The sequence below is a fragment of the Phasianus colchicus genome, chromosome 4 (genome assembly GCF_987193195.1).
Source record: "Phasianus colchicus chromosome 4, bPhaCol1.hap1.1, whole genome shotgun sequence".
Classification (NCBI taxonomy): domain Eukaryota; kingdom Metazoa; phylum Chordata; class Aves; order Galliformes; family Phasianidae; genus Phasianus; species Phasianus colchicus.
Genome location: NC_143439.1, coordinates 72,313,185 through 72,327,045, shown reverse-complemented (window position 1 = coordinate 72,327,045; position 13,861 = coordinate 72,313,185). Strand labels below are relative to the sequence as shown.

Here is a 13,861-nt window from a genome sequence, read left to right as displayed (position 1 = left end):
TGAATTTTTCCTGTATAAAGTTTTGTGACCTTTACTCCTGGCTTTGTGTAGTGTTTGCACTGCAAAGGGCTCGGGACAGGGTGGGCTCCGTTACCCCTCCCCAGCACCCTGCCGTCCGAGGCTCCCCACCAGCTTCTGTGTGCCCCTGAGGGCCGTTCTGTGAGCCCAGCACTGACCCTGCCCTGTGATTGGAAGCATGATGCATGGTGCTTTTGCTCACCTCATGCTTCCAATTCTGGGTACCGTGCTGCTGTCCCGGTTACAGCGAGGGGCAGCCCTGGCATTTGCATCAAATGTTCCCCTCCGCAGTTCTTTTTCTACAGAAGTGAAGGGGAAGCTGCGGTGGGTGGGGGAGGCGAGCAGCCGGCTCCCTATTCCAGCTCCCTGCTCCCCCTCAGGAGGGATGGGGTGATGCTCTGGGGGGAGTTGCTGCAGTCCTTCCCTGTCCTCAAGGTCCCCCTTCCTGCCCCAGAGGGTTCTCCAGCCCCCCAGCAGGTCCCAATCCTGCATCGCACTGAGTTTGGGGCTGGCAAGCAAAGGCTGAGGGTCCCAGCACCGATCAGGCTCTACCCTCTTCCTGCCTCTGGCCCACGCATAGGGCTCTGCTGTTCCCAGGAAGGGGCCCAGGGATTCCATCCTCCATCACAGCACCTCGAAGGCTGAGCGGAAGGGTGGTGACTGAGCCTCCCCACAGCCACATCAGTGCCTGAACTTCCCCCTCACTTTCTAGGAACCCCAGAAAGCACATGACCAGGAGTGATGAGGATAGCCTATGTCCCCTGCCCTCCCCAGCCTGGCTCTGCTCTACTCCTAGGATGGAGACTTGCAGACATGCCCTGCCCGGGGCTGCTGCCCCTCTTCCCTATCCCCCCCATCTGCTGCCCCTCATCTCCATCCACCCCTGTTCCTGCCCCACGTTTGCCTCCCTTTCAGTGCTGGAGCCAATTTGTGTGGTGAAAGCTGTCCCTGCTCCTAGCTGGGGATGGCAGCTCCAACCTGTCCTCTATCCTATGCTGTCAGAATGGGGACAATTCACTCTGGGCTACAGGGCTCCCCTTCACTTGTGTGAGAGTGTAGGTTAGGATGGGGGATGCTCCCACCTGGAGTGCACCCTGACCCTTGCCCAGTGCTGGCGGGGGTCATCGCCAGACCATTCCCTGGGTGCACACCCCCGAGCTGGGCACTGCCACAGGCTCTGTCATCCCTTCCCTGCTCTCCTGGACGTGCCCCCCCTAAAATCCTGCCCTATGGATCCCAGTGTTGGAGGGCACCCGGTGGGAGCCGGGACCGGAGGAGCTCCAGCATCGCTCCGGGCGGCTCCGCGCTGCCCCTCGGCCCAGGGCACAGCGTGGTGCTCACGGTGTCCCCGCTCCAAGCAGGGCTCGCACCGAGGCCGGCAGGGCTGGAGCCGATCGCGGGTACCGATCCTCAGCTCCGCCCTGCACCGTTTTCTCCTCTTCTAAGAACTGTGATGCTGCTGCGGTTTGCCTTCACCTTGGGGCAGCCCCGCGGGGTCGCGGCTCGGTATATACACGGCAGCTCCCGACCCTCAGAGCCAGCAGGAGCAGCGCACGCAGAGGTAGGCGGAGGGGTCTCTGGGGGGCGACGGGGAGCCGGAAAAGCGCTGCCCCACTCGGGCACTCCCTGCCCGGGGCCGTGCCGGGAAGGGCTGGGAGCTGCGCCCACCGCCCACCGAGCGGTGCTTTCCCAGCCGCTGCCCCCGGCTCCTCTCGCTCTGCCCAACCCCGCTGCGCCCCGGCACGGCTGCGCCCCGGCACCGCTCCTCCCGGGATCCAACGCCGCGTTCCCTCACGCTGCCCCTCTCCCCACAGATGCCGGTCCCGGTGCTCCTGGCGCTGTGCATCGCCCTTACGGACGCCTTGACTGCATTCCCCCCAAAGTGTGAGTGCAAGAGGGGCCGGGGGGGGTTCAGAGGGGGACACTCGGTGCAGGGAGGGATGGGGAGTGGATAGGGGGTGATGGAGCAGGCTGGGAGCCATGGGTGAATCGTACCTGGGGTGGGGGGCACCCAGCCCCACCACAGCACAGGTGACAGACTGACCGCAGCCTCTGCACTTCATCTCCAGTTCTGGTGGGGAACCTGAACAAGGACGTGGTGGTGAAATGCAACACCTCGAAGCTGCAGGTGACCTGGACACAGAACGGGGAGCCGGAGCCAATGGCTGAGCTTGTGGCCGAGGGACAGACTCTCACCATCCTCGGCTTGGACCTGCCGGCCACCGGCAACTACAGCTGCTGGGCTGGCGGCGTCCTGCTGGACAGCACCTACGTGGTGGTCGGGGACAGCGGTACCTGGGGCTGGGGGGGTGTGGGATGATGGGGGCACGGGGACAGGAGAGAGGGGTGGAGAGGGATGTGCGATGTTGGGCAGGATGGGCAGACGTGGGGTGATGGGACGGGGTGGAGACAGACATGGAGTGATGGGGAAGGGTGGGGATGGATGGAACCAGTGTGGGGGCAGGCAGGGGACCTGCCTGACACGCGGTACGGGTATGGGGAAGATCGTGCTGCAGCCTGCAGGTAGGAGGATGCACACAGGCAGGGCTGTGTGGGATGGTTTGAGGAAGGGGCACACAGCTCAGCCCCGCAGACCCCAACCCTTTGTCCCCGGTCCTGTCAGGAGAGGAGGCCAGGGACGCCTCCTGCCAGGCTGACTCCTACCGCGGCTCCTTCCGCTGCTCCTGGATGGGGCCCCACTCTGCCATCTTCCGCGCCCGCCTCACACACAGGTGGGTATCACAGCCCCCAGCCCGGCCCCGCGGGCTCCCCACGCTCACACTGCCTTCCTGCACAGCGATGGCTCCGTCGGGAACTGGGTGCCAGCAGCTGGGCACGGCGGGCGGTTCAACGCCAACTTCACAGACCCCTCCTTCTGCCCCTTCGCAGAGGAGCTGCACCCGCTGCAGCTGCGCTTCGAGGGGATCTCAGACACCTCCTTCCTCAACTTCTCCATCCACTTCTTTGTCCGTGATATCGGTGAGCTCAGCCCACAGATGTCCCCAGGGTGGAAGTCGAGGTGCTGGGAACCCCAGCGGGCCGCAGCTCCACGCTGAGTCCCGCTGTGCTCTGCTGCCCGCAGTGCGGCCCGACCCCCCGCAGGCGCTGACTGCAAACCTTCAGGAGGGGCAGATCCACCTGGCCTGGGCCCCCCCGGCCTCCTGGCCGCTCCCCAAGTCCTACTTCGCCCTCCTCTACTGGCTGCAGTACGAGCTCCCCAACGGCACCAAGGTAATGGGGGGCAGGCTGCCCGCACCCCCACTGTTCCCCACCCACACCGCTCTGCATTCAGCCTCCCTCTGCCCGCACTCCCAAAACCACCACCTGGCCTCTCCCTCAGTACAGCAGCATCGTTAGGAGCAGTGCTCAGCGACCCCTGGGGGGTGGGGGGTTAGGAAATCGTACCAGCTGTCACCTCTGCTTTCCCCCAACACTGCCCAAGTGAGGCAGCATCACCGCCTGGGGAAGGGAAAGAGAGGGGGGAAGAACTGCAGCCCCCGACAGCTGTGCCCCCAGCTTCAGGTGCTGCCCCTCCACCTCCTCCAGTTGTCCCGGTGCTCCTCCCCAGGCTGTGACCAAACTTCCCTTTGCAGGTTGACACTTTTGTGGAGGGCACGGAGAAGATGAGCCTGCAGGAGCGCGTGCGGCGGGTGCGCATCAGCTGCCAGGACCCCTACAGCTACACCAACACCTCCTGGAGCCCCTGGAGCGGATGGCAGGAGGTGGACACAGCCGGGATGCAGCGGGGCTGAGGGGCGCACAGCCCTCAGGATGTGTGGAGTTGAGGGGGCTGAAGGGCAGCACCCCCAGGGTGAAGCATCCAGAGCCACCCGCTGCCGACATTCCCATCCACTTCTGTTATACTGAAACAGTTTTTTTTAACCTCTGTAAAAGAGCTGAGCTTGGCTTTTCTGTGAAAAACCTCAGTCGAGGTGCGTGGGGGAGAGCAGGGCTCTGGGCCCTATAGTTCCCACCCCCGCTTCGCCACTCCCCCAGCATCCTGCAGGACATCCAGGCGGCAGCTCCAGCCGGGGGCTGCAGCGGGTGGGAACGAGCACAGACCCCGCAGCCAGGCAGCCCTGGCAGTGAACGGCCCACAGACCACGCAGCCGTGGAGCAGCGCCGGGCACGGCCTCAGCCGCAGCCCCACACACAGGGAGCTGCCGGGTGTCGCCGCCCCATCACACGGAGCGCTGGGCGCTGGGTAATGCCACGGGGCGTTTATTGAGGTGCTCCCGCGTGGGCCAGGGCCGGGACTTGCAGCCCTGCTGCCGCTCTGGAGAGGCTGGTGAGTGTGCGGCCCGGAGCGCTGCCCTGCTGGGGAGTGGGAGCCTCCCGGGGGCGTCTGCGGAGCCCAGGGCTCCCGTAGCAAAGGGGTCCGGAAGGACCGGGTTCCAGGATTCCGGGAGTCCCGTGGCTCGGGAGTGGAGGGCGCTCCAGAGGGGCGGGGGGGCACAGAGGGCCCCGCAGAGCAGCAGCCCGGTGCCGGGAGCCCGGGGGGTCCCGGCGGTCCCCGGTCCGCAGCGAAGAGTTGGGCACCCCGTCACGGCGGTACCACGGCACCCAGGCGCAGCTCCTCCCCTTCCAGCATCTCCCTGCAAGAAAGGGGTTCCGCTGAGCCCCGCGACCGCCGCGTGCCCCACCCCCACCCGCGCCCCCTCCCCGTACCGATACGCGGCGATCTCCGCGTCCAGCGCCATCCGCAGCCGCAGCAGCGCGGGGTACTCCCGGAGACACCGCGCCATCTCCTGCTCCGCTTCGCCGATCTGCCGCTCCAGCTCCGCCACCCGCTCCTGCGGTCGGGCCGTCAGCGCCAACCCGGCACCCCAACCCGGACCCCGGGACCGCCAGCCCAGCCGCCTCCCAGCCGCCGTTGTTCCCCAGCTGCGGCTGCACCCCCGCGGCAGCGCTCCCCCCATCAAGACCCCACGCCACAAATAACGAGGGGCCCCCCAATCCCCGCACCCATCTCCCCCCAACCCAAGCGTCCGCTCCCCTCCCTCTGAGACCCCGCACCGCCGGGACCCGCCGTTCCAGCCCCATCGCGCACCACCCCCTGGTTCATACCTCCCGACCACCCCCCGAGCAGCCCCAACGCCCCCCCCATTACCTGATACTTGGCGAGCTCCCCGCTGCGCCGGTCGCGGAGCCCCTCCAGCTGCCGATGCAGCGCTCCCACGGCCCCGCGCAGCGCCTCCACCTCCGCCGCGCGGGCGCGGAGCAGCCGCCGGTACCCCGCAGCCTCTGCGCGGGCGCGGAGCACGGCCTCGCCGCCCCGGGAGCGGGGAGAGCAGCGGGGCCCGGACCAGCCCAGCGCGCAGCCCCCCGGGCCGTCCTCCCCCCCGCCGGGGCCGCCCGCGCTCATCCCGGCGGCTCTGCGGCGGCGCGGCGGCGGCGGCTCCCCCCTCCCGGTCCGACGGGCCGCGTCACGGAGTCGCAGCCAATCCCGCCGTCGGGAAACCGGCACCGGCGGCCCCGCCTCCTCCCGGGAGAGCTGCGGGAGCGGCGGGACGCTGCCTGCCCCCCCGGTCCGTAACCCAATGAGCTGCGAGAGCCGACGGGGGCGGGCAGCGTCCCGCCGGCACCGCAGGCTCCCGGTTCGTCCCGAGGGGTCCCGGTTCGGGGAGCGGTCCCCGCGGGTGCCGGTGCATGACCTCCGTTGCCGGGGCGGTTTCTGTCCGCCCCGTCGCGTTCTGGCAGCACCACGGCAGCAGGGGCCGGGTTGGGGTCAGCGGGGAGGTCAAGGCCAAAATCGGCGTCACGATTAGGGTTGGGGTCGGGGCCTCCGCCCCATTAGCAGCGAGACCCGGGCTGGAGCAGGCTGGGGGGGTCCCGTGGCCCAGCCCTGCATTGCCCGAGTCCTGGCCTGGCTGCACCTCGCTGCTGGGACACACGGGGGGAGTGGGAGTTCACTGGGTGACCCAAAAGAGCCACTGCCCGCATTGTCCGCATTGTGCCAGAACAAAAGTTCAGCCCTGCACTGAGACACAGAGAGGGGAGGAGGCAGAGGTGGCCTCGGGAGCAACTTCTGGGGGGGCTGCTGCCACCCACAGCCACGTGGGGGGACTGTCTGCCCATCGTCCAGGCCCAGCACTGCAGACGGGGGCTGGGAGCACCGGGAGCCCCTCCTGTGTGGCCAACAAACTCCATCTGTCCGGTGTGCAGGGAATGCTGGGCCAGCGATGGGACCCCCCAGTTGGAAGCCAAAGCTGATGAACTCTGACTCATCCGGATAAGATGATGCTTGTGAGGGACGCTGCCCCACAATGAACGGGGGCAGCAGTGAGTTTCCAGCACCCGGAATGTGTGAGTCCAGGGCAATGCCACCCCCTGCTTCTGCCCTCCCTGGGCAGGATGGGTGCCTAGGGGCTGCCCCAGCACGTGGAGCTGCTGATGGGGGATCGGGTCCTGAGGAGCTGCACAGGGTGGGCGGCCCCCCCAGAGGCTCCCGGCTGGCAGAGGCACATGGGATGAAAGTTGGGGGGTGGGGTCCACCTGCTCAGAGTCCACCTGCCCAGGGCTGCTGCTCCACCAGTGAGGGGGCCCGGATGTGGTGTGGGGAGGGGGCTGCCGCTCGGGATGGCACCAGGAAGCAGCAGCCCCCTCCCCTCCCCGCCGCTGGGTGTCGGGGCCGCCTCGCACCCCTCCAGGCTGAAGCTCCCACTGCCGCCTCCTGATCAGTTCGGGGCCCCCAGGGGCACAGGGGGTCCCATCCGCCACGCAGCGCCCTCAGACCACGGAGGCCACCCCCGAGACGGACGTCACCTTATTGTCCTCGGCCCAGGGCTGCAGGTTCTGCAGGGCGTACAGCGAGGAGTTGTGCATGCAGAGCGGGTCCTGCGGCAGCGGCTGGCTCAGGCTCTTCTGGAAGGCCTCCTGCTGCAGGTGCAGCATCAGCCGGTTGGCCTGCTGCCGCTCCGCCTCGCGCTCCTCCGCCGTCTGCCTCCTGCACACACGGCCCCAGGGGCGGGGTGAGGGTTGGGCTGTGGGGATGCACGGGGACAGCACCTCCACCGCCCCGGCCGGGCCGGGACGTGGGCAAAGCAGCCAAGCAGCACCGGGAGGAGCTGCAGGTGAACCCCCTCTCCCCCCCATTACCTCCACTTGGTGCGGCGGTTCTGGAACCAGGTTTTGACCTGCGCGTCCGTCATCTTGAGAGCTTTGGCCAGGGTGGCTCTCTCGGCCGACGCCAGGTATTTCTGGCGGTGGAAGCGCTTCTCCAGCTCGCAGATCTGCACGCGGCTGAAGGAGGTGCGCGGCTTCTTCCGCTTGGGCGGCGTGCGGTTCTGGTAGGGGTGCCCGATGCGCCGGGTCGCCGCGAAGGGCGAAAGCGCAGCTGTGGGCAGAGGGGGGTGAGCGGCTGTGCTGGGGAGCATGGCACGGCACGGCACGGCACGGCACGGCACAGCCCCATCCCTCACTTCAGCCACCGGCAAGGAGTGGGGCCAAGACCATCCTGCAGGGCGCTGCCGGAGCGGCACAGCCCTTGGCAGCACTGAGCGCGGGGTGGGATGTGGGCTGAGCAGAATGGGAGCTCTGTGGGAGCTGTGGGGAGGGGGCGAGGAGGGATACCCCGCATCCTGATCCTACAGAGGACACAGCACCGCAAAACATGGTCAGTGGGCTCATGTGCACCTCCTGCCTTGGCTCTGGCTGCGGCCTGAGCCTGAAGCAGATCCAGCAGCCGGGACCCCAGCTTCACCGAGCGGCACAGTGTCCCACTCCCAGGGTCATCGAGGGCTCCAGGCAGCACAAACCCAGCCCTGTTCCCAGCACCGCGCTGTGCCGAAGCCCCGCCGTCTCCCAGCACTCCCTGCAGAGGGAATGGAACCCGGAGGCCATCGGAGGTGGCTGATGTCTCCTTCCCTTCACATGCAGCAGCCTCTGGATTGGCCGCCCTGCAGCTGCTGAGGGGGGGGTTGGGGAGGGGGCTGCCACCTCCCACAGGGACATGGGGATGAGGCCACAGGAGCGTCAGGGCAGCAAAGGGCCGGGAGGAGGACAGAGCCGGGCCGTGTGCTTGCAGCACTGATGGCCCATGGCTGAGGCACAGCTCCAGGACACTATGGCCATCGCCAACACCGCACCGCATGGGCAGCGCTGTGTCAATGTGCCGCCATGGGGCTGCCATGGGGCTCCAGCACCCCACATCTGTGGGGCACGGGGCAGACCCTATGGCAGGCCCCAGGGACAGACCATCCGTGCCCCACACCCCATCATTGTGGTGGGAAGGCGTCTGCCCGCGGCGGGGGCGGAAGCGCTCGGTGCAGGTGGAGCCGCACAGTCGGGGGGATGGACAGACGCCCCCGTGCCCCCTCCCCACATGGGGCGGCCCCTCACTGCAAACAGATGCCGACAGCCCCAACATCACCCCAAGGCTCCAACGCTGAGTGATGGCCACGGCTGGGAGACCCCGTGCCGGGGAGGGGCCGCCGTGTCCCCCCACTGCTGGCGCCAGGCAGGAGACGGGGACGTCACCACCGGCCATGCGCGGGGACGGCGCTCCATCACCAACGGGTGGGCTGGGAGGCAAACCCGGCTCTGACGGTGCCCAGGATGGGCTCCCATACCCCCAGACCTCCCAACCCACAGGGCCCAGCCCTTGCAGCCTCCAGAGCCCCCAGAGCCCCCGCAGCCCTGGCCTTGTCTGCCGCCCTCGTCCCCACACAGGGCCGTGCTGCGGACGTGGCAGTGCCGCCATCTTGGGAAGGAGCCGCACTCAGCCACGCTCACAGCCCCTCACTCACCCCGCCGGCACCCAGCACCGGGCTCCAGCACCCCGCATACTCTGCACGAGGGGACAGAACCCTCGCCTAGCACCCTGAGCAGCTCCAGCCACAGCACCCCGCACACGGCCCCATTGGCTGCACCGCACCCCACCGCTCTCCCTCACACCCCAGCCCCGGCTTCACCCCAAACCTGGAATCCAGCAGCCCCGCATCCATCCCCATACATGCACACATGGATCTGCACACCTCGCACAGCCCCGTCCTCCTCCCAACACATCTCACAACCCAGCACAACGACCACAGCACGGCACGGGCTCACAGCCACTCCAGCACCTCCCCGCCACGTCCCCAGTCATGCAGATACCACAAAGCACAGGCCCCCAGTTCCACAGACACCCCACAACGTGGGCTCACAGCCCCATAGACACCCCACTGTCAGGATTCCAGCCCCGTAGTCACCCCACAGTGTGGGCTCACAGCCTCACTGCCATCCCATTGCCAGATGCTCAGCCCCGCAGACGCTGCGTGGTGTTTTCTCCCCATACAGCCCCTTTCCCACACACAGGTGGGTATCGCTGCGCACCCCACACGGGGTCCTCGCTCCCCATTCCCGCACACGGCATCCCTCCTCCCGGTGGGCCGGGGCCGCAGCCCCGCGGTTGTAACAGATCGGTGCTGCGGAGCCCGCGGCCGAAGCACGGCGGGACCTCCCGGCACATCGCAGGGAGCGGCTGCGGCGAAGCTACGGCTCCAACGGGAACGGGGAACGGGGCCGCCGGGGGCAGCGCCCACCCGGAGCCGCAGCGCGCGGTCCCCGACGGCGGCCGCTTCCCGGTGCCGCGGCGGGCGGGGCGGCTAGGAGGGAGCCCGGCCCCCGCACGGCACCGTTCGGCGGCTCCGCGGCCTCCGGCGCACCGTGGAGGCAGCCGCGCGTGCGGCACCGGCGGAGCGCAGCCGCTTCCAGCACAGCGGAGCCCGGCGCGGACGGTTCCCCCGCTCCGAGCCGCTGCCCCCGCTCCGCTCCCGCTCCCGTTCAGCCGCCGCTCCGCGCCGCGCGCCGTCGGTGCCGCCGAGAGCCGTCGGAGCGGAGCGCTCACCTGAGAGCCGATCCTTGGCGATGCGCCGCGTGGTCTCCATCCAGGGGAAGGTGAGCCCCGACAGCCCCGGCACCGGCGGCGGCGCGGCGGGAGGTGCGGGCGGCGCGGGTCGGTGCGCGGGGACGCGGATGACCCCGGCGGGCGGCCCGGCGGGCGCGGGGGTCACGTTCACGCTCACGTTCATGCTCATGTTGAGGTTGTAGGACCCGAGCGAGCAGGCGGGGCCGTAGCCGCCGCCGTACAGCCCGGGGTAGTCGGGCTCTCCCGCAGCCCGCGCCGGCCCCGCGCCGCCCGGGGGCTCCGGGCCGCTGAGGATCTGGTCGATGCCGAAGCTGATGGGCTCGTGGGGAGCGGGGGCCGCGCCGCCGCCCTCCCGCGCCAGCGCCGCCGCCGCCTCCATGGCCCCGCCGCGCTCAGAGTCGGGGCATCGCGGGGCCGCCTAGGCGCGGGGGGCGGCCGCGGGCTGCGGGGCGCTGCGGGGGGGGCGGCGGGCAGCGGGCGGTGGCCGAGGCCGGGGCAGGGAATGGGGCATGGCCCGCGGCGGAGGCGGCTGCTGGCGGCCGCGGGCTGCGGGCTGCGGGGCGCGGCGGGGCCCCCCGGCTGCACGCGCTTTTCTGCCCCGCTCCATCTGGAGCTGCCAAAATCTCGGCCGCCCGCCCGCTGATTGGCGGCCGAGCCCCGTGATGGACAGCCCGCGCCCTCTGGGGCGGGGGCTCGCGCATCCCGGGGCCACGCCCCGGCACCGGCCCCCTCCCCGGCCTCGGCACCGGGCCTTCCACCCCACCCCCCGCCCGGCCCTCGGCCCGCCGGGATCCCCCGCACCACCGCGGCTCGGCGCGGGCAGCGCGTCTCCGGGGTCTCCTGTCGGGGTCCGTCGGAAGCGCCGCGGTGGGGGAGGAGGCGCGTCGCGGTCCCCGCCGCCCAGAGAGTCGCCGGGCTCGGAGCGGTGGAACGGCGGACGGGTCCCACCGTGACATCGGCAGCGACGCGGCGCACCCCCACGCACCGCCCTGCCCCGTCCGGTGCCGTCGGGCCGCTCGGAGCGCAGCACCGCGGCCGCCACCCGCCCTCCCGTGCCGTGCCGGAGCCGCCCCGTTCTCCGGGCGGAGACCTCTGCGCGTGTCAGGGCGCACGGAGCGGCCCCGGTGCCGTTATGCGTTCGCGCGGGCCGCTCCCCCACGCCGGGGCTCTCCGGTGCTTCGTTCCCCGCAGCCGCCGCTGTCCGCACGTACCGACCGTGGCCACTCCGACCCCGCAGCAAACAGAGCCGGCGCCCGCCGCGCCCGGGGCACAGATCTGCGTTTGCTCCCACCCGCCGCTCCCGGCGGTGCGGACCCGGTTACCGCTGACCCGCCGTTGCCGACAGCGCGCACCCGGCCAGTCTGCTTCGGTGACACGGAGCCCAGAGCTGGGCCCCTTCGCGAGGCTCGGATCTGGCACGGAGGGTGCCCCGGGCTCGGCGCCCACCCGCACACCGGGCACGCATCGGGCTGTCGCGGTCAAGGCGGGGCAGTGCGGACCAGGCCGGGCCCTTGGCGACTGTCGCGATAGCGCCGGGCCGCGAGCTCGGGTTCGGTGGGTCAGGGCCGATGGGTGCCGGGTCCCGGTTCAGGGCGAGGGCTGCGGGTCACGTCCCCGGGGCAAGGGCCGGCGCGGGAGGGGCCGCCCGTCCGCCCTGGCGCCACCGGTCTGGGGCAAATGACATTACCGGGGCTGCGCCTGTAAATCACGGCGGCACCGGGAGCAGCAGCTGCTGCGGCCCGGGGGCACGGCACGGCCCGGGGGCACTGCGGGGCTCGGGGGCACCGGGCGGAGCCGGGCTCAGCGGGACGCACTGCTCCATGCGGAGTGGGGCTGCGCTGGGTGCTGCGTGGGGAGCACAAACACGCACACACACATACACACAAACACACAAAAACACACACACACACACCGAGGTGGGACTCAGCCTGCACACACGTGTGTTTGCACACCCTGCAGAACAGCACAGCAATGCACAGAGAGTGCAGCGTGGATACACACACACACACAGAGGTGCTCACACCCAGCTCCACGCCACGGCACCCCCCCACGCGTGCACACCCACAGCTGCACGCAGACACACGCAGCCCACGGCTCAGCACAGCTGCACACGCATGCAGGGAGCCACCTGCACAGCCTGCACTGCGCCAGTGCACGCACACGAGCAGACACACTCAGAGCACAGTGTGACGATGCACACGCACCCACTCAGACTATCCGGAGCTGCGCCCACCCCCGCTGTGTGCACACGCACCCCATGCTCCCCTCTCGTGCCCACACAACCCCCCCCGTGTACACACACACACACACACACCACCCACGCCGGGCTCACCCCACCCTACGTGGGTAGGCACAGCGTGGACCCCCCCACGCCTACACAGGAGCTGCCCCCCGCGCCCGGAGCTCCCGGTGCCATCGGTCCCGTGCGTGCAGCATTTGGGGGAGACACCGCGCCCCGACCCGCAGCGCTGCAGCCCGCAGGTGGGGGAAGGAAACGCCTCGTGCCTGGGGGGGTGGGGGGAGCGGGCGGCAGCGGGTTAATTAAACCGAGAGCGGGAGGCAGCTGTATGCAAGCGCCCAGGGGCTGGAATGCCGCGCGGTCCGGGAGATGGATTGGGGGGCAGGGGATGAGCCCCGCGGCACCTGCCCGTGTCACCGGCACCTCCGCCCCGCGCCCGCGGGAGCTGCAGGGCGCGTCCCGGCCCCACTGCTGTGCTCACCGACCCACTCAGGGTGGGAGGCAGAGCTGGGGGCCATGCGGGGTCTGGTGATGGTGGGGGGCCGGGGCGGCACACGGAGCGGGGAGCTCAGCCCGGGCTGTGGGGACCAGGAGAAGCCCGAGCCTCGGGCAGTGCTGGAACAGAGGGTGCTCGGTGAGACCGGTGCCACGGCGGCTCGGTTCTCTTTCCAGGAATCCTCACAGGCCCCAAAGCCTCCCCACCGGCATCTCCCAGTTTCGCTGCTCCCGTGTGCCCCGTGAGCCTCTCACAGCAGCAGCCGGGGCTGTGAGCCGCCGCCAGGCTGCCCCACGGCTCTGCCCGGTGCCTGAGTGAGGGCTGCGTGCACCGCGGGGCTCCGGTGAGGGACCCTCACACACACCTGCAATGAGACAGGGCTGGGAACAGCCCGATGCACTCAGACACAACTCTGCTCCTCGTTCCCCACCCGCAGCTCACACTTCTGCGGTCTCCCACACGCGGCCCATTGGTCTCCCCTACGGGCGGGCACCCGCGTGGCGCCGACAGCTGCGAGAGGATGGGGCAGAGGGGCGCTCGCATGGGCCGGGGTGGAAAATTAGTCTTCAGTCCCGCGGCGCTGCCCGCAGTGACTGCAGCACCAGGCCCTGCTGCTGCCGGAGCCGCACCGGTCCCACAGGGGCCATGAGCTGAGCAGAGCTGCACCCCACATCCCGCTGCCCCGCAGAACCCCGCAAGGCGCCCGGCCCGCGGCACAGCCGTGGGGATGGAAGCACAGATCCCACAGCCTTCCCACGGCTCTCCCATCATCGCAGCCGACCCCCGCAGAACCTCTGCAGCGGCCCCCACCCCGTGCCCTCCCCCCGGGCTGCCGCTCTGCAGCTCACGGAGCCCCGCGCCGATGTCCCCGTGCCCCGCACGGCTCCCTGCCGGGCTCGGGCGCTGTGCCGGGGGGCAGGACGGAGTACCGCGGGTCGCTGCCCGCCCCTCACCGCTGCCAGCCGCTCCAGCGCGCGGCAATTAAGCGGCGGAGGCCTGGTCGGGCCCCACGTTACCACCGGGAGCTGCTGCCAAGCCGCCCTCTCCCGCCCGCTCCCCCTCTAATCTCATTATCGCTGGACGTCCCCTTCTTCCTCCCGCTTCCCCCCCAAACCCGCTGGCAAACTGTAGGGACAGTCAGCTCCTCTCTGGCTGCTGGGTTAATTCTGGGCTAATTAGATGAAGCCAGCCCAGATTGGATTACTTTAGCCTGCATTTGGTCCTCCAGTCCTTGACTTGCGGCTCCCGTGGGAGCTGCTGG

General features: G+C 69.9%; 3 protein-coding genes across 3 annotated transcripts; 1 reads left to right on the top strand and 2 right to left on the bottom strand.

The window, feature by feature from the left end:
* Window positions 1-14: 14 nt before the first annotated feature.
* Window positions 15-5,517, bottom strand: LOC149918339 (alpha-internexin-like). Its single transcript, XM_090140021.1, has 3 exons — window positions 5,129-5,517; window positions 4,687-4,811; window positions 15-4,613 (listed from the first exon to the last, which is right to left on the bottom strand). Exons 1-3 carry the CDS (start codon window positions 5,381-5,383, stop codon window positions 4,562-4,564), a joined length of 432 nt encoding a protein of 143 aa, XP_089996147.1. The 5' UTR covers window positions 5,384-5,517; the 3' UTR covers window positions 15-4,561.
* On the top strand, window positions 1,833-3,770 carry LOC116225955 (interleukin-12 subunit beta-like). Its single transcript, XM_090140118.1, has 6 exons — window positions 1,833-1,902; window positions 2,088-2,309; window positions 2,642-2,750; window positions 2,816-2,997; window positions 3,101-3,249; window positions 3,612-3,770. The coding sequence occupies exons 1-6, from the start codon at window positions 1,833-1,835 to the stop codon at window positions 3,768-3,770; spliced, it is 891 nt and encodes a 296-aa protein (XP_089996244.1).
* Window positions 5,518-6,640: 1,123 nt separating the features above from the next.
* TLX2 (T cell leukemia homeobox 2) lies at window positions 6,641-10,259 on the bottom strand. The gene is made up of 3 exons (XM_031588676.2): window positions 9,845-10,259; window positions 7,117-7,354; window positions 6,641-6,964 (listed from the first exon to the last, which is right to left on the bottom strand). Exons 1-3 carry the CDS (start codon window positions 10,242-10,244, stop codon window positions 6,748-6,750), a joined length of 855 nt encoding a protein of 284 aa, XP_031444536.1. The 5' UTR covers window positions 10,245-10,259; the 3' UTR covers window positions 6,641-6,747.
* Window positions 10,260-13,861: the final 3,602 nt, after the last annotated feature.